Consider the following 24,250-nt stretch of genomic DNA (forward strand, 5'->3'; position numbering starts at 1 on the left):
TAAAAATGTGATCCCGAGAAGGGCTCATTGGCTTCAGCCCCCATTCTCCCTTGGAACGACACGAAGGAGCCCTACAGCACTCACTCACTCGTGATGGTTTGTGTTTTCAGAGAACCTGCATCTTTAAGTTCCTTGGAGCTCTGGCCATTGATCTGGGCCCCGACAAGGTCCGGCCTTTTCTCCCCATGATCCTTGCTCCGCTGTTCCGGGAGCTGAACAGCACCTACTCAGAGCAAGGTGAGGAGTCCTCTGTGGGAGGGCTCTGTGAATGAGGGATGAGGAGATAGGGTAAAGGGAAACTCCCCCCACAGACACAGATCACCACTCCAAGGACTTACCCACAGCGCCTCTGGGGAGAATGTGTGTGCAGCAGCCAGGGCTCCAGAGGCTGTCCATCAGGCCACGTGGGGTCCTAAAGTGAATAGACATCACCCAGGTTTGGAGTGTAGGCATTGCCCCACACCCATGGTCCTCAGCCTTCAGGGCTGCACTTGGTCATTCCAGTCACCTGGCAGGGCAGTCCTTTTGGTGTCTGTCACTCTCCATTTCCTTCTCTTTGCCCCACTTCCTCTCAGTCACCCATGCCCATGTAAGTGCTTGCCAGCCCTCCCGGGAGCAGCCAGATTTCCTCACCTGTCCGTGTCTCATTCCATGACTGACGGGCTCCAGCCCTCATGCCTGCTGAGACTCTGGCAGTGTGGGCAGGAGGGTCCTGTCAGGGTTGGGGGTGCACAGTACTGGATCCTGGTGGCTGTATTAGCCACACTCATTCCTTCCCAGAGTGGCCCCTGACCTCTCAACAGGGGCTGTCCTTTCTTCTGAGTGCCATCTTGCCAGGTGGCAGAGAGTGACTTCCCCATCCATGTGTGTTACTTTTTTAATGGCAGACCCTTCGCTGAAGAACCTCTCCCAAGAAATCCTGGAGCTGCTCAAGAAGATGGTTGGCCTGGAAGCCTTCTCGTTGGCGTTTGCCTCTGTGCAGAAGCGGGCCCGGGAGAAGAGGGCACTCCGCATCAAGCGGAAGGCCCTGCAGGTCAGTGCCTGCCCTCACCTCCGTCCGTCCTTCCGCCTGCCATGTCCTTGGGCCCCCTCAACCCCATTTCCCTTTGTCTTTTCAGTTCGTGACCAATCCTGACATCGCTGCCAAGAAGAAGATGAAGAAGCACAAGAATAAGAGTGAGGCCAAGAAGAGGAAGATTGAGTTCCTGCGGCCGGGCTACAAGGCCAAGAGGCAGAGGAGCCACGGCCTGCGGGACTTGGCCATGGTGGAGTGAGGCCGGATCCGGCCCAGCACAGGCAGGGCCTCTGTAGTGTATGTTAGTGTATGTACAGGTACCATGTTCATTATGCCCACATTAAATATGCTGAAAGAGATTTATAATGACGCTTGGTCTGGGGTGTGTGTGTGTGTGTGTGTGTGTGTACACAGAGGGAGGCAGGAGTCACCACCAATCGCATAAAAATGAATAAAAACAAGGTAGTGTTTCTCCTTTTGCATTTAGGGTTAGAATTCACCTTTGTCGGGTCATGGGCCCTTTTGGAAGTCAGTCTGGTGAAGCTATGGGTCCTCTCATGTGAGTGTTCTGAAGTAACTGAATGAAATGCTCAGCTTCAGTTAGAACTTAGTGATAGCCAAGATGTCGTTTCTTATTTCTCGTTCAAGTTCATAGGCCCCCTGAAATCTCTGTGCCCTGTGGGCCCCCTCTCCAAATATCCTGGGGGTCTCCAGTTAAAACCTTTTGATGTGGAATGTCTGCCTGTAGGCTCTTGCTTCCTTCTTCAGAGTCTGTGGAGCGAGGTCAGGTTGTCCAAGTGTGGACATGCTTCCATACAGAGTACTTCAGTACAAGTAGTAGTATGTCGTGATTCTTTTAACAGACATGCAGACTCTGGGTTTGTCCCATTCGGTCTAGTCAGTTAAGGATAATGAGCTGGGCCCTGTGCTAAGCGCTTTACGGTTAGTGACTTAAGGGTCCTCACAACTACCTGACGAGGTAGGTGCTATTACGACCCTCATTTTACAGATGAGAAAACAGGCTGGCTGGCCTAGGGTCGTCCACCTCCCAAGTATCTGGCCCAGCACTCTGTGCGCTGTGGCGCCTGCTAGCAGTCTCTTAAGAGAAGGTGCCAACTTGCGTTGGTTTGTCATCTGGGGGTTCTTTGTACCAATGAAACCACAGGCATGTCCAGTCATTGGCCCGCCATCGAATGTCAGATTTCAAAATGTGCCCATTTTGCTTCTACCTCAGACTTCTCATTGAACCTTGAGATGGCTTTGTGTTCTGGTGGTCCAATTTAAAACTTATGTCTCCACTGTCAGCTGACGTCAGTGACCCTTCCCCGTGGCCAGTAGTAGTTGACCATTTTGTACAGTGTTGTTGCTTGCCTGCCGGATGTCGTAATTGTCGTCTTGTATTTCTATTCTTTGACCTGGTATGACTGACAGCCCTGTCAGCTCATGGTGTGGCCCATCACATGCTAGCAAATTATCTTGTTTTTAATCTATATTTGCAGATGTTTTAACATTAAAATTATATGTTTTGTGGAAATAGTCTGTGTATATGTGTTGTCTGTACAAGAATTGAGTTTCTCTTCTCCTAATCCCTTTACCCCAGAAATGAACCCAGTGTGTCCATTGTGTAAATGGGTGAAGGAAATGTGGGGTACCTCAGTGCCACGCAGATGCACCTCAGGAATCATTAAGAAAGGAAGATGTATTCTGTTTACTGCCTCCTCCTTTTCTGTTCTTTTTCTTGAGAATACTGATCTGTCTATAACCTTTTCTGCTCATCAGGGTGAAGGAGCCAGCAGCATAATGTAGTTGTAAGAATGCTGGGCTTAGAAGCCAGGGAGACTATTCAGTTCCCGCCTGTGACATTTGATAGCTGTACGATCTAAGAAAAGCCACTCAATCCGTACCTCAGCAATTAGGAAAAGCCACTCAATATGTCAGTGCTCACGAACAACTAGGAAAAGCCACTCAGTATGTACTTCAGTGCTCACAAGCAACTTTCTTCAGACCAAAACTGATGGATGGATTGCTGATCTGCATCAAGAGATGAAGTTTCCCCACATCCAGGAAACCACAGGTCGACAGCCCCCCAAATCTTTTATCCCCCTAGAAAAAGACAGGGACAAAAGCAGCTCCCTCCCAGGGTTGCAGGAGGAACTCAAAGGTAATCCAGAGTATATCAAGTGCTATTATAAATACCATGTCTCATTAAGGAGGTCAAGGTCATGAGTTGGAGAACCAATGAGCTTTGCACAGTTACAGCCAATTACATTCCAAAATCCTGTCCATGCTGCCGGTCACAAGGGGAGCCAGGTTGAAATGTCAAGGAAACTTCCATCCCACTATGTGAAAAATACAAAAGACTTACCCCACCAAAGGTAGAGAGCAGCAGTGCTATTGTTTGTTTGCATATAAAGAGAATATTACTCTTTAATCAGCTTTTGTGGATATATCATTTTATGTTTTTTCCTGTATGCCTCCCAGAGAGCTATTTTGTCTCTTATGACAAAGAATTTTTTTTAAGAAAAGAGGAAAACAATTCTGTAAAACTGATTGACACATCCACCAGTCATTGCATACAAGGTTCCACACCCACAGACCCCCTCTTGCTTTGGCAGAATTTGGGTATCTTCTCATTGCCCCTTTGGCCAAATTCATTGTTTGGAACTTTGCAATATTTTTTTTTTTGGGCTTGTGGCAATTATGCTTTGGCATTATAGCAGTTATATATATTGGTTTTTTGATTCTACTTCACCCTGCATCACATTGTGTAAATCCTTCCATGTTTCTCTCTCTTGAGCCTAATCATCTTTTTCTTAACAGCACATTTTCAGTTACATTCATGTACCAGTTTGGTTAGCCATCCGTTTGTAGTCATTTGCTACCTCAAAAAGGTAAAAATATTTTGGTGTATATGGAGCCTTTCTTTTTGTCAGTGCCGTCTTCCAGTGCCTAATCTCCTATCATAGGGTGTGGGCGTTTTAGCCACTATCTGAATAATTCCAAACTACTTTCTAGAATGATTATACAAATTCATAGCTCCACCAATAATGTATTAGTGTGCCCGTCATCCTGTAACCCCTGATTTTGATTATTTTTATCTTTTGGTGGTTTGGGTTTTTTGCTGATTTGCTGGATACAAAATAAAACCCGCATTTTTCTTATTATTAGGGAATTGGATCGTTCGTATGGCTAATATGCAATTCTTTTGAGAACTGTTCATATCTAAGATGTTATTAATAGTAATAATTATCCAGTTTTTCTAGTTCATTATGCAACAGCCTGTCCACAAACAAGTTACTGGCACAGTGTAATTTAAGGTTTAATGATTTAGATACCAAATCCAACATTCCTTATTTATAAGGTTCAAAGCTACCCGATTTGCCTGAGGTCAGCCAGAGTTGGGATTAAGGTATCCAGGTCCCCTGACCTCTTAATTCAAGATTCTAAATACTGAATTATGGTCATTCCTACTGCTGGACTACATAGATTGTTCTTTCAGATTCTTGGGGACAAGCCTGTGGACACTTGGTATTTGCTTTCCACCAGTTTAATTCATCAAGAACTTTAAAGACTCTGGCCTGAGTTCTACAAGAATTTACTGCAAGCTTATAAAGGGCAACTCAGTTTTAGCCTTCAATCAATCCAGAGGTGACCATACCCTGTCAGGAAGAAATGGGGAACGGATGAAGAAGCTGGGCCTTCTCCAGGGCCCATAGCAATGTCTGAAGTATTGGCAGAAGTAGACCTGATTTGTATGTGAATTTTGGGGACTACCCATTCCTCATTGGATTATTGCTATTTTCTTTTTCTGACGAGGATAATCAATAGCTTTAGAACTGATTCAAAGAAGTCCACACAAACTGTTGAACTTACAATTATTACTACAAGAAATGAAACTTCCTTTCAGAGTTCTTCAGTCTCATCTCAAAGGTTAACAGGCAACTTACACATTTAGCTGATTCTATTCTGTTGTTTGTCATCTCTCCTAATCCTGACTGCCTACATGCTGTCTTCAAGGCACTAGGTGTAGGTGGCATACCTATTGCTATTATTAATAATCTATCTTTTCAGATGTAAACATTTCTCAAAAGAATTGCATGCTATTAACGACGTAAATGTTCCAGCTCTCTAATGAGAAAAATGCAAATCAAGACACCCTCACATCAGCAAATTGGCAAAAACAACCTGGTGTTCATAACAGGGCTGAGTTCTGGCAGGTCATTCTACCTCTGGTTTACTTTCCAAAACTTGACCTAGATGCCCTTTCTAAGGTCCCTTCTGATACTACGCACAGTGTGCTTAGTTACTAGTGTGAAGAGAAGGAGGAAAGTGAGCCCCTGATTTACAGAGGAGGTAAACAGTCTCCCAAAGGGTCCAGGCCATTGCTGTACAACCCCTGGGTTATGGAGACAGGCCTTCCACTAGGACGCATGTAGCACTTTTCCCTCCCATGAAGCCTCTAGAATTCTCATTACAGATTTAAAGGTAATTCCGAGGGCTATGAATGAATGCCTTCTATGGGGTCAGTAAGGATGAGACAGACCAAAGGGCGATGTGCGTTCTAGCACTGCATGCGCCACCCCCACCCCCACCACCCCCCCAGCAGTCCTTTACTTTGCCGCAGGCCTGGCCCAGCTTGCCCAGGGATAGCAGCACCATAAAAGAGTCCACTCTACAGTGACAGTTTTGATATTTATTAGTGTTTACAACAAACAAGCTATAGCCACTAACTCCAAAATTAAATTTTAATTCCAATAAGGATGCATTTTTCAAAAGCCATACCTGGCTAGAAATTCCATACAAATGAACAGACTCTACCTTGACAAAACAGGAAAACAAGAAAAGATTATATAATACAGAATAGACATTCAGTTGGTTCAATCCAGATAAGATATCCCTTGAACAAAAACTTTCTTTTCAATATTACAAGTGTTTCAGTCAGTCCAGAAGATGCCAGAAACTGTATTAACATTTGGTGGTAGTGTGTGGCTCTTTTGACTGTTCCAGAAGGGATGCCTGATGTCACCGTTGTGTGAGGTTACTGCCGGCTCTTCAACGTTTCTACTAACCTATAAGAAGAGAGAATAAACTTCAAATGTGCTCACTAGAGGAGAGCACAGACCTCTAATCCAATCTTCTATGAGGGCACATTTGAAATCCCTCAGCACATTTAATATAACTGTAGTGTGCAAAAGTCAGCATCCATGCCTATAAAACGAGAGGGGTGGCCTGGCTCCTCCTTCCCAGCTCTAAAATCCTACAATCTTACTAGTCAAAAAGTCTTTCAGGTTAGATTAGGGGTTCAATTTATGTGGGCCAATTAGCATGGCACTACTCCATGACTGAGGTCCACATTTCTTAGGATGCAGACTTCCAAACAGAGGGTAGGACCAGGCCAGAAAGAAGGAACACATCACTAGCGCCATCATCACAACAGTAAAGCTTCTGCAAAGTGATACTTGCCATTCCATTGCCTCATCAAGGCCAGTGCCTTTAGTTGCAGATGTTTTGAAAATCTGCCATTTTCGGTCCTTCAACGCAGGAAGCCCGAGTGAATTTGCCATCTCTGTAGGGGTCATGGCCTGTTCCATGTCCTGTTTGTTTGCAAACACCACTAAAATCGCTTTCCTTAGCTCTTCTTCCTACAGAGGAGAAGTAAATACAACCATTCACATTGTTTCACAAGCATAGTCCTGACTGATAAACCTTCCCCTCTACTTTTTTAATGCAACTGAAGAAGGTCTGAGGTCAAACCATCTCAAAGGCTAGATTCCACGAGTCAAACTCCATTACTACAAATATCCTTCCTACAAAAGCTTTTGTGTAGTAAGAGATCAGGCAATTTGATGAACTCCTTAGAAGCAGTTATTTATTCAAAGGGTAAATTTGAATAGTTCCTTGTACCTCTAACAGAATTTTATTTTTCTTAAAGTTTTTATAATTATGATGCTACCTCATGAAAAAATTAAGTGTTTTGTTTTTCTTCCTTAGTAGTAGGAGAGAAACTTGTTAACTGAAAAACAGTTTTAAGAAATTAAGAGTGACACAAGCTGTAAAATTTGTAATTTCTACCTGGGAAGCAGCCAGCAGTGGTCTTGACAATACTAGATAAGCCAAATCCATTTTTGGATTTGTTTGGAAAATCTTTTCCTTCCTACATATAGGTTAGTCCAGATCCTATACCAGTGGATGATCCTGTTTTCTAGAAAGTTTTCTTTTCAGATGTACTAAATTTGAAAGATTAACTGATGAAATTTTAAAACTATTACACAATATTTAAAAGGAGTGAACCTGAAACCTAGCAGCGCATGCTTTTTGGACATTTAGCTCTCCATTTACAAACACTTCAGAGAGGACATGAGACACATAGAAGAAGCTGAAAGCCACAAAGGGCACTGCAATGAGTAACCATTGCCTGGGCCTGTGGGGAGTGAGCTGGGTTCTCCTGGTTACACCACCGACTGGCAAGTGAACCTAGGAAAGGGTCCCTTCTTTGCCCTCCACCTGAATCCCGGCTCTGACACTTAATAATTATGTTTCAGGGAATCCATTGCAGCTTCTGTGGAATGAGACCTCTCAAGTTCTTTCCTATTCTGAGATTCTATAAATATGAATTTAGTTTTAGAGAGGTACTTGTTTCTCCTATTTCTAAAAAAACAGAAGAGAATCCTGCACTGCCTCCCCAAAGCAACCCACCACAAGGAAACACTTCCCAATGGATGGAGGTTTTCTTACCTCCAACATGGCAACTAACTCTGACTTGGAAACTCCAATGCGGTCTCGATCACAGCTGTCTACAACATAAATGACTGCATCTGTGTTTGAATAATAACATCGCCAGTATGGCCTGTAGAAAATGCAAAAACAAAGGCTCTCATAATCTGAAATAAGAAAAAAATTCATCATAACCAAGGTAAAGTTTAGTCAATGCTCAGAGGAAGGAGTCTCCACAAGGATAGATTAAAAAAAGAATTCTTTTATGGTCCAAGTCTAGAATGTCATGAAGAGTATGTGTGGATAGGGTTAATGGCTGAGAGAACACCAGTGGGAGGTGACTTACAGGTCCATTAGTTCAAACCCAAGTAAGATTTCTTAGCTTACAATTTGATGAAGGAAACATTTAATTTTAATTCAAGACAACAAAAATATTATACTGTGGGAGATACTAAATTTAGGATCATGTTATCCCAAGAGGTAGTACAGACTAAAAATACTAAGAGAATATGATAACTCTCTTCCCTAGAAGGAGTTGAGGAAAATCAGAATGTTTGGGGGCATAAAAGTAAGGAAATGGACAACAAACTGTCCTGCTATTTTAAGATGATGTCATAAAAATAGTACAACACCAAAAAATATATCTTTGTGTCAATGTCAGAGAAATACCGGACTGATACCATGGCGTCCCTAAATCAACATTTTCACCTAGTGGACCAAAGTGACAGTGCCTCTTAGGCATGTTAAATATTAAAGCAACATGAGTAAGACCCAGGTGCTCAAGAATTACCCATAAGATTAGACAACAATACTGCAGCTGGAGGACTGAAAGTCACTCTCTTCAAAGAGGAGGGATCTGATGAGAACATAAGGAAGGAGATTCATGGTTAAAGACAGTACACATATGAAGTCACCCAGGAAAAGATGTTTCACTTAAACAGTATTGAATCAATTTGGTTTCCTGAGAAAAAAGGTAGAGACCTGAAGGGGGGAGGAGGAGGTAAGAAGCTGATGAGAACTCTCAGAGATGGGCAGGCTATTAAAAAGCTTTATGGTGTTTTAATTTAAAACAGATCTGGGCTTCCACCGTTTAAGCAGCAGGAAGGTACTTTGAAAGCTGTTGGTACAGTGGTCATATCACTAGATTTACAGTCAGGACCCTGGTTGGAAGCTCAGCCATGTGTGATTGTTAGGTCTTAAGCTTTCTCACCTGTAAAATAAGGGGATTAGACTAAATGGCCTCCAGCTCTACAGGTTCCTTCCAGCTCCAGATCTATGATCCTAGGATTCTCACATGAAGCTTTATGGTTTGCAAAACTTAAATTCAATCAGGTAAGTAACTACATCTTAGTACCGTACAACAAAGTTGTTTGTTACCTGATACTTGTCTGTCCTCCTAAATCCCAGACTTGAAATTTAAGGTTTTTGTATGTTACTGTCTCAACATTGAAACCAATGGCTGAAAGAGAAAACAAACCAGCAATTCTTTAAAAAAAAAAAAAACCACAATAAAACCAAACCCTATTTTATTCATTTCTAACTCATTTTTAAAAATTTTGAGTTCCAAATTCTCTCCCTTCAGCCCCAGTTTTCCCAGGTTTTTATGGAACCTTTCCCTTCATCATTTCTTACAGCACAACAGTATTCCACTACAGTCATATGCCACTTGTTCAGCCATTCCCCAATTGATAGGCACCCCCTCAATTTCCAATCCTTCACCATCACAAAAAGAGCTGCTGTAAGTATTTTTGTACATAAAGGTCCTTTTCCTTTTTTTTCTTTTATCTCTTTAGGATCACTGGACATGCAGTTTTATAACCCCTTGGGCATGATTCCAAACTGTTCTCCAGAATGGTGGGATTAGTTTGCAACTCCATCATCAATGGATCAGTGTCCCTATTTTTCCACATCCCTACCAGCATTTATTGTCTTCCTTTCCTGTCATGTTAGCCAATCTGATGGGTGTGAGGTGTTATCTCTGAGTTGCTTTGATTTGCATTTCTCTAATCAAAAGTGATTTAGAGCATCTTTTCATATGACAATAGAAAGCTCTGACTTCTTCTGAAAACTGCCTGTTCATATCCTTTGACCATTTATCAGCTCAGGAATGGCTCAGTTCCTTATATAGTTAAGAAATAAGGCCTTTATCAGAGAAACTTACTGGAAAAAAATTGCACTCAATTTCCTGCTTTCCTTCTAATTTCGCCTACATTGGTTTTGTTGTGAAAAACTTTTTAAAGTTCATGTAATCAAAAATATCCATTTTACCTGTGATCTCTATTAATCTTGTTTAGTCACAAACTCCTCTTCCCTTAGCCATATATGTGACAGGTAAATTTTTCTGTGCTCCCCAGCAATTCCTAAGCTGACACATTCCAAGAGCCCTACCTAACACATTTTGGGTAAGTGAACAGCAATTGTTGACAGGAAGCAGACTGAGGCATTATTCTGCTCCTGACAATTCCGACAAAATCAAACAAGGTCAGTAGTAGAGGAATAACCCAGAGGTTCTACCAACTATGTATGCAATGCTAACTTGTTCCTCCTTTTATGTTCTTCACATCCCTCAGACCAGACAGGCATGTGAAGAGTGCTGAAGGCATTGTATTTATAGTTCACTGAAGCAAATATGAAGGACTTTATCACTGTAACAATTAAGAATAATAATACAGCAATTACTGTAAAGGTGTTAAACAGGAATTAGGTAAGAGGTTCTAAATTTAAACGGGACAGGCACACACATATACATGTAAGTGGTTGTGGCTTTTCTACTAATCTCAGGGATCTGCACCTTTTAAAGCAAAGTTAGTGCCTTAATATTAACTCGCTGGTAAGAGAGAGAGCTAGCAGGGGCCATCCTGTTCAGCTGTGGCTCAGGTACTGAACTGACTACAACAGGTCCCACTATTTCCAAGTTAAGTAACTGTATTTGATGCAAATGAAAAGATTAAATGAGTAACAAGGATAACCATCAATAATTTACCAGCTTAAAAATGAATACACACACACACACACACACACACACACACACACACACACACACTGTGTAAAGGTACAAATCAGTACATCAGAATGGTCTCAAATGGCTCGATTAATTTCTGTTCTAGAAGGTATTATGAGCCTGTATTAGAAATTCACACTAGTGACTGTCTTCATCTTGACCAATTTGCTGGTGTGAGGTGAAACATCCGAGTTGTTTCCATTTGCTTTTCTTATCTTGGTGGTTTAGAGCAGTGGCAACAAGTTCAAATAGAAATGGATCCCTGCTGGCAGCATACTGCCTTAGAAAACCTCAAGTTAACATTATGTTGGGTTGTATTTTGTTCATTTTGTTAAACATTGCCCAATTACTTCTTAATATAGTTCAGGCAGAACTTGGGAATTTTGAAGGCAGCAGTTCGTGGGCTGGGAGTTTGACACCTCTGGTTGGGAACATTCTTTCACATATTATCGATAGAAAACAACTCAGATGTTTCATCTCACATCAGCAAATTGGGAAAGATGATAAAAAGCAGAGATGGTCAATACTGGAGGACCTGTGGAATGACAAGCATACTAGTTAATTGTTGGTAGAAAATCATTTGGAATTATGGGAGAAAAAACACTGAAGTATTCTTATCTTTTGATCTATCAAGTCACACCCTTTGACCTAAGAAGTCAAAGACAAAAGGAAAGGTTCCATATATACCAAACTATTCATCCTCTTACTTTTTGTGGAAAAAAACTGAAACAAAAAGCAGTTCCCCATTGACTGGGTAATAGGGAAATAAATGTAGTCTAGGAATGCAATGATATCTGTCCTTGCACTGTAAGAAGCAATGAATACTGACAAATTTATAGGAACATGAAGGACTTGCATGAACTGACACAGTTAAGCAGGTGGAACCACAGTAATCTAAATGACAAAGTTAAAAGGCAATGGAACTCCGATTAAATGAAAGGACCAACTTTACTCTGTTTACAGAGAATAGATAATAAAACTTATTTCATACTTTAGTAAGGGGGTGGGGTGGAGGAATAAGGGAAGTTGGATCTACAGATAAGGAATGTTTCCTGTGATGTCAAGTGGGGTCATTTTGGCTTTCCTTTTGTTTTAAGGCAAAGTTCGGTGGGGGGGTGGGGAGAAGAAAAGTTGACTCTTTTTAAAAATTATTTTACCAAGGTGGGAAAGTAAGACAACAACAGCGATGGTCGTATGGAAGTTTTAGAATACTGCAAACGAGCCTCCACTCTCCAAACAGTAACTGATGCTGCACAGAAATGAGCTAACTCTCTAAGGTCCTAGAGATAAGGAGATGGCCTGGCACCAGAGAGGGCACAGGGGCCTGTGGAAAGAATAATGAACGAGGAAGTAGCCGACCCGAGTCCCAGTCCTGCCAGGTAAGGTTACTCAGGCAACCACGGGAACCTCACTAAATGGGCATCACCCCATTTTCCTCATCTGTAGATGGGGTGTGATAACAGACGCACGTGGAAGAAACACTGTATAGTCTGTAAAATGCTAAACAAATTCCAGTTATGGAATAACTCACTGGGAATAGTAGTAACGACTTCTCCAACTTGTAATCTGTACAAAATCGTCGTTTTTCCAGCTCCATCTAATCCCAAAATTAAAATCCTCATCTCCCGAGTTCCAAACAGACTGGAAAAAATAGTTGAGAAAAAGCCACCTACAAAACAGATAAATAAATGTCATGTTATTTTGGGGACTAGATTTTACAAAGGAAAACATTTGATTATTATAATTTTTCCTTTCCTTTCCAAGTGTTCAACTAATTTTTTTCAGGACACTACACTTTCATTTTGTTGTCAAGGGCTTTAAACTTTTAAATTCAGTTTCATTTACTGCCTATTCCTCCCCCCCCGCCAAAAAAAAAAAAAGAAAAAAGAAACAACATAAAAAATCTCCCAGTAGCTTTATGGGGAAGCCCTAGTTCATGAAGGAACCTTCATTACCTGCCACCCCACTTATATGCATTATATTGCAGGCTATTCATTCATGAACCAAGTCTTACCCGTTACCACATTTACCCCAGCAGGTAGTGTACTCTGAACACACAGTACAACCGAGTCCCTACTGAGCCATCAGGCCAAAGATTATTTGATAATTTTGTAATCACCAACTTCTGCTTTGGAAGAGAAGCACCAAGACTAAGAGGTTTCTATGTGGAGAGTTGTGGGCCTGAATGCTACAGAAGGCCAAGAAACTACAGGACAGGCATCAGTCAGCAGCACCCCTTTCTCTAAGATTCCTCTGCTCTGGATCTCTTTCTGGGAAATTCAGATTCCAATGATCCACGAAGCCAATGGGTTTCTCGAAAGTGAAATTCTTCTCAATCAGAAGAAATCCACTCCCCAATCAGATTAAAATGTAACTGGGATATGTTTACAAAATAAATGAAAATACAATGAAACATAATCTTAATTTGTGGTCTAAGTCAACATATAGCCAGCAGAGATCCATTTCTATTTGAGTTTTAACACCACTGTTCTCCATTGCCATAAAACACTCGAGTCTGGTTCTCGGATTCCACTCTGTACGGACCAAAGAAAGAAAAAGCCCCACCTTTCTTATAAATCCATATTGACATTGCAAATATAAGCCCATAGTAGTTCCATGAACTAGCCAATAAAGCGCGGCCTTAGCTGATGCCATCACTATGACCTGGAAATTCAATTCAGCATTTGTGAAGGGTTAGGTACTTATGATATGCAAATACCGTGACAGGCAAGGGGGCCACAAAGATGAAGACCCACACCATCCAGGTCCTCCAAGAGCTTGTAATTTGGCAGAGGATTAAGACATGCACACAAATAACCATAACCCAAATTAGAATGTGACTGAGTGCACGAATGATTCACACAAGGAAGGATCACTTCTGAGGGTAATATGGAAGACTTCATGGCTGGGAATGAAAAGGATCTCACCAGGTAGAGAATGGGGAAGATGATCCAGAGTGCACTCACTTGTGAACATCTGCATACAAATCTCAATCTTGCAGGGACTGTGTGAATTTTCATCTTTGCACTCCCGACGTGGGAGATGGTCAGTGCGTAATGCACAGAGGCAAGAAGAGGAAGGCCAGAACGAGGGAATGGCAAGAAGGCCAACAGGGCTCAAGTGGCTGGAGCCAGACTGAAGTGGCAGCCCCTGGATGCCATTCTCAAGCTTTTCTATTTTACTCAGCTGACAAAAGTAATGGGGTAAGTAATGGAGATTCAGCAGGACCAGACCTTAAACTACGTTATAAGGCAAAGGAATTGCTGAAGTGTAAAATGGATCATTTTGATTATTTCAAATTAAAAATTTCTTGTATAAGTAAAGCCAATGTAGCCAAGAATATAGAAGGAAAGCAGAAAATTGGGGAAAAACTTTCATAAACAATTTCTCAGATGGGACATGATATAAGAAATGATGAGCTGAAATTATACAGCTAGTAAGTGGTAGGGCCAGGATTTGAACCCGGGTCCTTTGATTCTAAATCAGTTGTCTTTCCATTAGACCTGGGGTTCTAAACTTTTTTTGTAGCACTGATCCTTTAGTCAGTCTGGGGAAGCCTATGGACCCTTTCTCAGAATAATGGTTTAAATGCATAAAACAAAGTACATAAGATTATGAAATAGTTATCAATTTGGAAAAAAAAATTTCACAACTGATTCAACCATTCTGGAGAGCAATTTGAACTATGCCCAAAGAGCAATCAAACTGTGCATACCCTTTGATCCAGCAATATCACTACTAGGTCTGTATCCCAAAGAGATCATAAAAAAGGGAAAAGGATCCACATATACAAAAATATTTATAGCAGCTCTTTTCGCAGTGAAGAACTGAAAATTGAAGGGATGTCCATCAGTTGGGGAATGGCTGAACAAGTTGTGGTATAAGAAATGACAAGCAGGTGGATTTCAGAAAAATCTGTAACGATTTACACAAACTGATGTAAAGTGAAGTAGGCAGAACCAGGAGAACATGGTAACAGCAACATTGTGCAATCATCAACTGACTGACTTAGCTCTTCTCAGTAATGATCCAAGGCAATTCCAAAAGACTTGTGATGGAAAATGCCATCCATGTGCAAAGGAAGAACTGATGGAGTCTGAATGCAGATCAAGGATACTATTTTCACTTTATTTTGTTGTTGTTGTTTTTCCTTTTGTTCTGTTTCTTCTCATACAATATGACTAATATGGAAATGTTGTACACGACTGCATATATATAACCTGTATCAAATTGGTTATCATCTCAGAGAGGAGGGAGACAGGGGAGGGGGGGAGAAAATTTGTAACTATTTTATTTAAAACTGAATGTTAAAAATTGTCTTTACATGTAATTAAGAAAAATAAAATACTATTCAAAAGAAAAAAAATGCACAGATTCCGGGTTAAGAACCCCAGCATAATTCAACTCAACAAGTCTAAGCGCTTACTAGTGAGTTCAGGGCGCTGTATAAACCAAAATAAAAATGAAAATCCCTGTTCTCAAAGCTCTTACATTCAGGGGAAGGAAATGGTGACAACACTAGAAACAGGAGAAAAGTTGAGGAAGAGAACATTTATAACCGCAGAGATAAAGAAAAGCTTCAGAGGGACCTAAATGCTGGAAGGCAAGTACTCTGAGGGGTCAAGACCAGGTTAGGGAATGAAGTGTTGAGTTTGATTCAAATGGATAGTAGAATTGGAGAAAGGAAGAAGTGAAAAATAAGGCCAGAAAGGTAGCCAAGAGCTAGATTATCAAGGGCCTAAATGTCAAGGTAAGGAGTCTGTTTTTACCCTGTAAGCAATGGGGAGACACTAAACCAGTTTTTAAGACAAGAGATGACATGATCAGATGTAAACCTTAGGAAGTTAGCAATTGTATAGAGAATTGAATGAAAACAAAAGGTTACTAGGACTCAAAGAAACTAATTAGGAGCCTATTACAGTAATCTAGCTGGGAGGTGATGAGGGCTTGAACTAGAACTCAACTGTGAATGCGAAAAGAGGACACAAGAAATATTGTGAAAGAAAATACTTTGGCAAATAAATGACTGCACAGAGAGAGAGGAGTCAAGGCTAACTTTGAAGTTGGAGATCTCAGTGACTGGGAGGATGGTGATGCTTTCAACAGAAATACTGAACTGTGGGAGAGCAGGGGCGGGCTTAGGAGGATGAGTTCTATTTTGGATGTATTCAAGTGTAAGATGCCTGACAGACATCCAGGAGAGTTCAGCAGAAAGACTAAGGCTGTTAACAGGGAATCTTGGGAGTCTGTGAGTTAGAAAAAACCACCATCTAGTGCCAACCATACCCAAACCAAGAGTCCCAACCCAAAGACCATCTAGTGCAATCAGTACCCCAAACTAAGAATCCCAAATCAAAACTGACAACATGTGTCAACAAGTGGTCATCTACCCCTTTAACCAAAGACTTCTAGTGATGGAGAATTGATTCCATAAGTTTTTATTAAGCACCTACCTATGTGTCATACACTGTCCTAGGCACTAGGGGTACAAACATAAAATGAAACAACCTTAAGAGTCCACATTCTATGTATACATAGAAGTAAATATATACACACACAACATAGATATATACACACATACATACACATATGTATAGCGATTTCCAGAGGAAAAGCACAGATCTAGTATGAAAAGCAGTTTATTAATAACAGCACAAGGATTCCAGAGGTCACAAAGAAGGAAATAGAGGCAGGGGGCGAATGGCACCGATACTGATGGATATGAAGGAGCAGGGAAGGGAACTCTGCACTAAGCAAACTATAATTCGGAATCTCAGGGTTTGTGAGTCTAGCCATGGGGCACCTTTTACAGCCGCAAAATAGTAGGGAGAACCTACTTATTCCTGGGAGGAACCACTGCACTTATGGTCATGTCTGTAAGTATGGGAGCTAGCTATCTGCATCGAGAAGATACTCGAACCCCTGGAAGCTGATGAGACAGATCTTCAATTTAAAACCAGAAACCAGAGGTATGCAGGATCACAGATTAGATTTAAGTCCTCATTTTACAGATGAGGAAACTGAGGCCTCTGGAGATATTGGGTGACTTGCCTGAGGTCTCCCTGGCATGGATCTCCCTTCCCTCCCCCAGACTTGACCCCACAAAGAAAGATGGGATTTGGAGAGATCGAGCCCTTCCTGGAGACACTTATTCAACAAGACTAAAGGAATGCTCCCTCCTCCACTTCCTTCTCTTCGCCCTCTGGACCAATCAGCCGGGTCGGGCAAGTTGCCAAAGCCCAGGCTGATAATAAAAACCCGACTATCTTTATCTGAATCGCTGCCCTGTTCAGCTTTTCTCCCCCAAGCAACTTCTCATAACCGCTCAGCTAAGAGCAGGCACATCTGTCTGCCACAGCAGAGACACTGGCTCCAGAAGGTTCAGCGGGAAATGGGGAGGGGGGCCGAGAAGGAGGTGCAGTCCGTGCGGAAAGGTAAAAGAGGGGATCAGAAATATGGAGCTGGAAGGCACCTTGGAAGTCCCACACCACCGAAAAAATTTTTTACAGAAGGGGAAACTGAGGCAAGAGGGGGGGTAGGGGTGATGGAGGGATTTGCCCAGGCCTCTAAGGGGTCTTCGGGGGAGGAGTGGATTGCATCCCTGACAAGGGGCGCAGCGGGGGAGGTGGAGAAGGGGAGGGGGACACATCCTTGGACCCGCCCCCGGCCGGAAGCCTCACCCATGACTGCGCCCGCTCCCCGCTGCTTGTTGCGCGGCGCCCGAGTCCTACAACTTCTTCTCGGGCCTCAGAGCCGCCGCGGCCGATCGGCCTCCTCGGGCTCCACGACCCCAGCCCCGGCGCCGGCCCCGGCCCCAGCAAGGAGTCCTTTGCGGCAGCGACTTCCACGTCAGACTCGCGGTAGAAGCGGGGGCGGGGAGAAAGGGAAGCTGCGGCTGCGCAGTGGTGCCAGACCAAGTCTGCGTTGGCGACGGCTCTTTCGACATTATCCCCTCGCCTGTCATATTAGGAAAACTAAAAGAAATAAAAATTAAGACTCGAATAAATATCTCCATAATATAGTCTTTTTTGAGTTTAATTAGTTATAATTTGTGTAAATTGCAGTTTTGTTTTTTAAGTTTGATTAGCTGGTGTGGCTTATCTGCCGACGCTGAATAGGCCTACTGCGAGCCAGGGGGCGGGGCCTCTGGCGCCGACTGCGGCAGCACGGGGATGCTCAGCGCGCATGCTCGGACGCCTGAGAGGCCGTGGCTACTCCTGACAGAAGCTGGGGAGGCGGCAAGGTCCCGGGCTCCGCACGAGCTGCACCTCCGCGCTCCCACCACGCGGGGCGGAAAGGAGCCGCCGACGGCCCCAGGCAGCAGGCCGTGAGGCGGGGCGAGCCCCGAACTGTGACCGGCACCCCCCACCTGGGAGCGCGAGTCCGGGGCTGGAGAGAAGCCTGAGGGTCTGGGTCCGACGGGAAGAGGGGCTTTTCCGCAGTGTAGACTGAGCTGGAGAGGCCTCAGAGGCCAGCCCCTTATATGTGACAGATAGGGAAACTGAGGCACGGGGAGGGGAAAGTCATGGACTCAGAGCCCTGCCTGGTCAAGTTATAGATGGAGAAACTGAGGCACAGGTTAAAATTACAGACTAAGGAACCCCCGAGGCCAGTGAGCCCACCCTCCTCACTTACCAGATAAGGAAATTGAGGCACAGAGGTTAATGGACACGGGATCATGGAATTAAAGTCGCAAGGGGCCTTAAAAGTCATTGAGTCCCCCCCTTCATTTTACAGATGAGGAAACTGAGGCCCTAAGAGTGTAAATGATATAAAGTCATTTTAAAGATTTTATAGCTGGTAGGAACCTGAGAGAACACCTATCTAGTCCAGACCCTTCCCCCCTCCACCCCCCCACCCCCATCCCCCACTTTACAGTGAGGAAACTGGCCCTGGGAAGGGAACTGACTTTTCAGTGGCTATGTAGATACTAAATGGGAGAGTCGAGATTTAAACCCGGCTCCTCGGTTCCAAAATCCTGGGCTCTTCTCTGCACGATGCTGATTAACCTGGCGTTAGGATAACGAATGTGTATTAAATCCAGAGTTATTTCCTAGGGAGGTCCATCTGTTGAAATCGAAGACTGCTCAACAGTGATCATAGATAGAAACCTTAGAGGCCAATGAGCCCAACCCCCTTATTTTACAGATGAGGAAACTAAGGCCCAGAGAGTGGAAGTGACTGGATTAGGGTCACACTGTAGTAAGTGGCAGAGCAAGGATTTGAAAGCAAGTCTTCTGATGTCAAATCTAGCATCCTCTCTATTATGTATACCAGGCTACCGCCTTTCAGTATGTCAGCCTTTGGGGATGGTTTTAGGTAAACATTGCTTCCCTTTACATAAAGATTTAAGGCCGATTGAAAGAGCTTGGGAGAGAGGGGTGTTTATCCCATAAGAGAGATGACATAAAGAGGGCTTGGCTCTGTCACCTATTCGAAAAGATTTGTATAAGTTATGAATTATAGAGCCATAAATGGCTGCAAAAGCAGCTAATTCATGCCTAACCTGTATGACTGGACAAGTCATTTCATGTCTTTGGGCTTCAGTTTCCTCATCTGTAAAACCAGGAAGTTGGACTAGATGGCCTTGGATCATTTCCAGCTGAACATCTGCGAGTCTGAAGAAAGGACAGTTGTCTTCAAGTACTTGAAGATCTGCCACTTTGAACATCCATTTGTCCTTGTGCCCAGAGAACAGAAAAAAGGAGCAAGACTGAGACTGCAGAGAGACAGAGGCAGGATTAGGAACAGAGAATCTCTAACAGTGTCATGGGAGGTTGGAATGAGTTCCTTATTGTCATGCGGAATTGCAATAGACTGTCTCAGTAGGTAGTGTGTTGGCCTCTCATGAGAGTTCTTCCAGCCAAGACTTGTTGAGGATGTGGTAGTGGAGATTTCTGTACTTTGTAACTTGTTCATTAAATAGTTAAGTGCCTGTTATTTGTATGTCCTAAAGTTATCGCAGCACACCTCTAGTTAGCATAGCTGAGGTAGAAGTGAGTGCTGAACAATCCAAGGATATTGCTAATGTCTAAGAGATACAGCTTTGTGGCCATTATGGTATCAGCACACTCAGTAAAAGTACCATTGTATTGACCCAGTCTCTTCTACCAAGACAACTACTCTGCTTAGTTATCTCCCCTCCCTGAAGCCTATCCCATTTCTTGCTTTTCATGTCTGCTGGCCTGTTTAAATACAAGTACCTACAGCAAATACATTCCCCTGAAAATCCAACAGAAAGGGAATACAGTATGATAGGTGCCAATATTTTAAAATTTCATAATTCTTTACATAATAGTTGTATTAGTCTGTTGACTGAGAAAAGACAAAAGATCACAATGGATTTAGTAATGCTTTTAAAGCTTATCACATCTAAATACATTAAAAATAATACATGTGTGAGAAATTTTGTATCCAGTATTTTATATGTGGATTTAGGACCCCTTGCAAAAACTTCAACCCCGTGGGTATGGGTCACAGGTTGGGAAACACATGTAGACTTTATATTGTAACTACTGAACTAAAAGATAACATAGTATTTCATAATCATTTCTGCTGAGTACCCTGTAGGCAAATCTCTTATCAAACTAAGGAAGTAAAAGAATTCTTTGACCAGGTCAGGATTTTAGAAGTCATGTGATGATTTGGCTGAAAGGTTTTTTGTTTTTGTTTTTGTTTTTAAATCTTTTGCTTTTAATAAAGATCTGCCTATGATTTATTTCAGAAAAGAAGCTAAAGTTCCACCCCATGTGGCCACTGAAATTTGAGGGAGGTAAGTTTAGGACAAATAAAATGAAGTAATAAACTTGAATGTTGTACTACCCCCCAGGTAGAAAATGTGAGGGAATTCGAAAAGATTTGTATAATTTATGAATGGTAGAGCCATAAGTGGCCGAAAAAGCAGCTAGTTCGTGCCTAACCTTTAAATTTGACTTTAGGGGCATACAATCATGCCCTCCCACAATAGCCATGGTGGCTTTGGACCCCAAGGGGCTCAAGGGATTTGGGCCCTAATTCTGTCAACCACTGACTGGCTGTGTGACCTTGGACGAATGACGTCATCTTCCTGAGCTTGTTTTCTCCTTTGTGGGTTCCCTTTTTTCGTCTACACTTCAGAACCATCCTCTCCCGTTCTCTCCTCCTTTGCCATAGCCTCTAAAGACGAGGTGATCCTCCTTGCCAAAGTCAGTCTCTCGACTTATGCCCCTGATTCCATCCTCTCCCATCTCCTTCAGTAACCTTCCTCCTTCATTTGGTCACTTTCATCTTCAGTTTTCTTATCTACTAGGATCCTTGTGCTGCCTACAAGCATGCTAGTCTCCCAGATTTCCTTCAAAGCATAGCTCAGGTGTCATCTGTATGAGGCTTTTCCTGATCTCACTTGTTAACAAATCTCTTTCTGGAAATTACTTTACATTATTTTGAATAGACTTTGTTTTACTGTTGCATCCTTTTAGTTGACTATATGCTCCTTGAAGGGAGAGATGCTTATTTCTGTCTTTATAGATTTATAGCCTCAGTACCTAATATTGCTTTACATGTAATAGGAACCGAATAATATTTGTTGAATCTGTAAAATGTTACTTGTACCAAATAAATCATCTTCAAAGGCCTTCTAAGCTCTAAGACTCCATATTTTTTTTTTTGAGTGGGGAAGGCAGGGCAGTCAGAGTTAAGTGACTTGCCCGATGTCACACAGCTAGTAAGTGTGTCAAGTGTCTGAGGTCGGATTTGAATTCAGGTCCTCCTGACTCCAGGGCCGGTGTTCTACTCACTGTGCCACCTAGCTGCCCCAAGACTCCATAATTCTTTCTGTTGTAGCTTTTATTGGTCAATAGAATACAGGGCAAGATGAACCATGGGCCTTTCACAGTATGGTAACTTTTTGGTGCAAGGGAAGATGAGTTAAAAAAACTGCAGATTTGATTTTTTTTCTGTTACTTTTCTTGTGAGGTAGTGGGGAGTCTGGTTGTCTATAATCATTTTTGATTGTTTACTAATGTCTTATTTTAGGAAAAGTGTGAGCCTTCCTTTTGGTCTCTTTACTTAGCCTCACTTTTACCAATATTACTTTCTAATATTATCATAAGCATATGACTTTATAAAGCATCAAAGATAATTTTGGTAGATACTCATTAATGTCAAATCATGTTCTTCCATCTTTAGCCAATGTTTTTCCTTCCCAAATAATATATATTGTCTCATTTATGATGTATTCCTTTATTTTTATGAAAATGAAATACAATCCTGTTTTATATGTTCAGTGTAACTTCCTCTAATGAACCCAAACTTAGATTTTTTTTTTAAATAAAATTACTGGGCTGGCTCTATACTTGTTGGATTTCTTTCCATCTGTTAAAGCCCGACTCAAATTCAACCTTCTCCATGAAGACTTCTCTAATTCTCCCTATCAGTAATGACCTGTTCCACCTGGAATCTCATGTAGCATTTTGTTTCTCTGTAATGAACTTATTTATTTATTATTCCATCTTATAATTTTCTATCCCTGTCATAGCCTCACCCCCAGCTAGACTAAAAGCTCCATGAGGGTAAGGATTGGCTTATCTAAACTTAGTTTTATCTTCCACATCACCTAGCACACTGCTTTGCACATTTGTAGTCATTCAGTTGTGTCCAACCCTTTGTGACCCTATGGACCACAGCACGCCATGGAGTTTTCTTGGCAAAGATCCTGGAATGGTTTGCCATTTCCTTCTCTAGTGGATTAAGACAAACAGAGGTTATGTGACTTGCCCAGGGTCATACAGGTAGTAAATGTCTGAGGCTAGGTTTGAACTCAGGCCTTCCTGACTGCATGCTCAGTGCTTTATCCACTGAGCCACCTAGCTACTTTGCACATAGTAGACACTTAATAAACATTAAATTGTCACATCCTCTGTTCCTGTGATGCTGTAGACTTTTATTGTTTTAATAATTGAGAGAATGTGAAGAGGAAATGCTGAAAGTGGGGAGTAAAGAAAAGACTTAAAGGATGTAGTCCCCTACAAGCACCATCAATACCATCTGTGACCTTGCTAAGCAAGGGCTTGACCTGCTGTGTGTAACTCCTATATTCCTTTCTTGGTTTTGTTTCTCCCCCCCGCCTTAATTTTTTGTCTTGGGGTTGTTGGTGTTTATTGTGAACATTTTCATTCTTTAGATCTTCAGAATAAAGGTATTATGAAAATCAAATCATATAGGTTATAATAATTGTATATCAATTTCCTTCTACCCATCATTTCTAGTAGAATTACTAGAGTAAAACCAAAATTTTTGCTTATATTTAAACATTTTAGTGCAAAAAAGAAATAGATAAAAACTCAAGTGTTTGAAATGAGATTAAAACATCATCCAATGGAAAATGTTGACCACATCCAGAGAAAGAACTATGGAGTCTGAATGAAGATTGAAGCATACTATTTTCACCTTTTTTGTTTTTTTCTTTCTCATTTTTCCCTTTTGTTCTCAGTCTTCTTTCACAACATGACTAATGTGGACATATGTTTAACATGATTGTACATATATAATGTATATCAGATTGCTTGCTATCTTGGGGAGGGAGGCAGAAAAATTTGGAGTTCAAAATCTTAAAAAGAAATGAATGTTGAAAACTCATGTAATTGGAAAAAAAATAAAATACTATTTAAGTAAAACAAAATCATCCAAGGCTACATCCTCATACAAAATGAAGATCTTTCAAGGGGAAGAAAAAGGATTTTCTAGTAATGTTTTGATTTTCCAATTATTCCTATTTGCAGATAATACTTTAATTTCTAGAGACCCAGAACACTAAGACAGCTCAGGGGAATCCATCACAATGTGAAAGAGGCGGGTCAAATGATTCATTGGTGAAAAAGAAAGTGAATCAAAAGCCTGTTCATTGTATAGACTATAACATGTAACTAGTGGGGCAACCACCTATCAAAGTAATCCATCAGTCTGTGTCCTGCTTAGGTTTTACAAATAGAGACTGGAATTGAGTAGCAGAAAGAGCTCAAGCTAGAACACTTTTGAGAAACAGTAGCCTACATTCAGTCATCTCTTCTTGCTACTCTTAATTACATCTCTTTAATACTGATATTCTCCAGATAATGCTATATAGTTTTGAGTAATAGAATAAAAGGATATCACCCTTTTGCAAGAATTAAAATGACAGCCTAAAAGTCAATGGAAAGACAACTGGTAGATGTAAATAGGATGTAGCATGTAACCAAAGATGACTTACATGAAGTCAATAATATGAAAACATTATCAAGGATTTGTTTCGTTAAAAAAGGAGAATGAGAGAAACCAATAGATGGATATGTCAGTGCTACATTGGTACTACCCTCTTGCCTTCTGTTGCAACAATCCAGCTAGCAGCTACCATGGGGGTGTAAAATCAACAACAACCAACTCACAGAACAGTGCAAAAGCCCAGGTTCTTTTGATCTGCTTTACTAAGGAAAGCAACGTTAAGGGGTTGACAAGCTTATTTTAATACAGCATACAAATACCATTCACTTAGTTCAGGGAAAAAG

The 24,250-nt window shown here is 41.8% G+C and overlaps 2 protein-coding genes across 2 annotated transcripts in view; one reads left to right on the top strand and one right to left on the bottom strand.

The window, feature by feature from the left end:
• UTP20 (UTP20 small subunit processome component) overlaps positions 1-2,549 on the top strand; it is a 103,838-nt gene extending 101,289 nt beyond the window's left edge. Inside the window, exons 60-62 of the mRNA XM_036759382.1 lie at positions 111-237; positions 888-1,033; positions 1,119-2,549. Coding sequence (XP_036615277.1) covers positions 111-237; positions 888-1,033; positions 1,119-1,274 — 429 coding nt within the window. The 3' untranslated portion in view covers positions 1,275-2,549. The remainder of the gene's footprint in view (positions 1-110; positions 238-887; positions 1,034-1,118) is intronic.
• A 3,139-nt stretch (positions 2,550-5,688) lies between these two features.
• Positions 5,689-17,677, bottom strand: ARL1 (ADP ribosylation factor like GTPase 1). Its single transcript, XM_036758341.1, has 6 exons — positions 17,411-17,677; positions 12,262-12,399; positions 9,107-9,188; positions 7,751-7,862; positions 6,479-6,657; positions 5,689-6,084 (listed from the first exon to the last, which is right to left on the bottom strand). The coding sequence occupies exons 1-6, from the start codon at positions 17,412-17,414 to the stop codon at positions 6,054-6,056; spliced, it is 546 nt and encodes a 181-aa protein (XP_036614236.1). The 5' UTR covers positions 17,415-17,677; the 3' UTR covers positions 5,689-6,053.
• Positions 17,678-24,250: the final 6,573 nt, after the last annotated feature.

Source organism: Trichosurus vulpecula, chromosome 5, assembly GCF_011100635.1.
Source record: "Trichosurus vulpecula isolate mTriVul1 chromosome 5, mTriVul1.pri, whole genome shotgun sequence".
In the NCBI taxonomy this organism is placed as follows: domain Eukaryota; kingdom Metazoa; phylum Chordata; class Mammalia; order Diprotodontia; family Phalangeridae; genus Trichosurus; species Trichosurus vulpecula.

Coding starts and splice junctions, on each gene's coding strand:
- ARL1 (XM_036758341.1), bottom strand. Junction 9,189..12,261: donor AGTCGTTACTACTATTCCCA/GTGAGTTATTCC, acceptor TTTCTCTTTCAG/CCATTGGTTTCAATGTTGAG. Junction 6,658..7,750: donor AGTTAGTTGCCATGTTGGAG/GTAAGAAAACCT, acceptor TCTCCTCTGTAG/GAAGAAGAGCTAAGGAAAGC.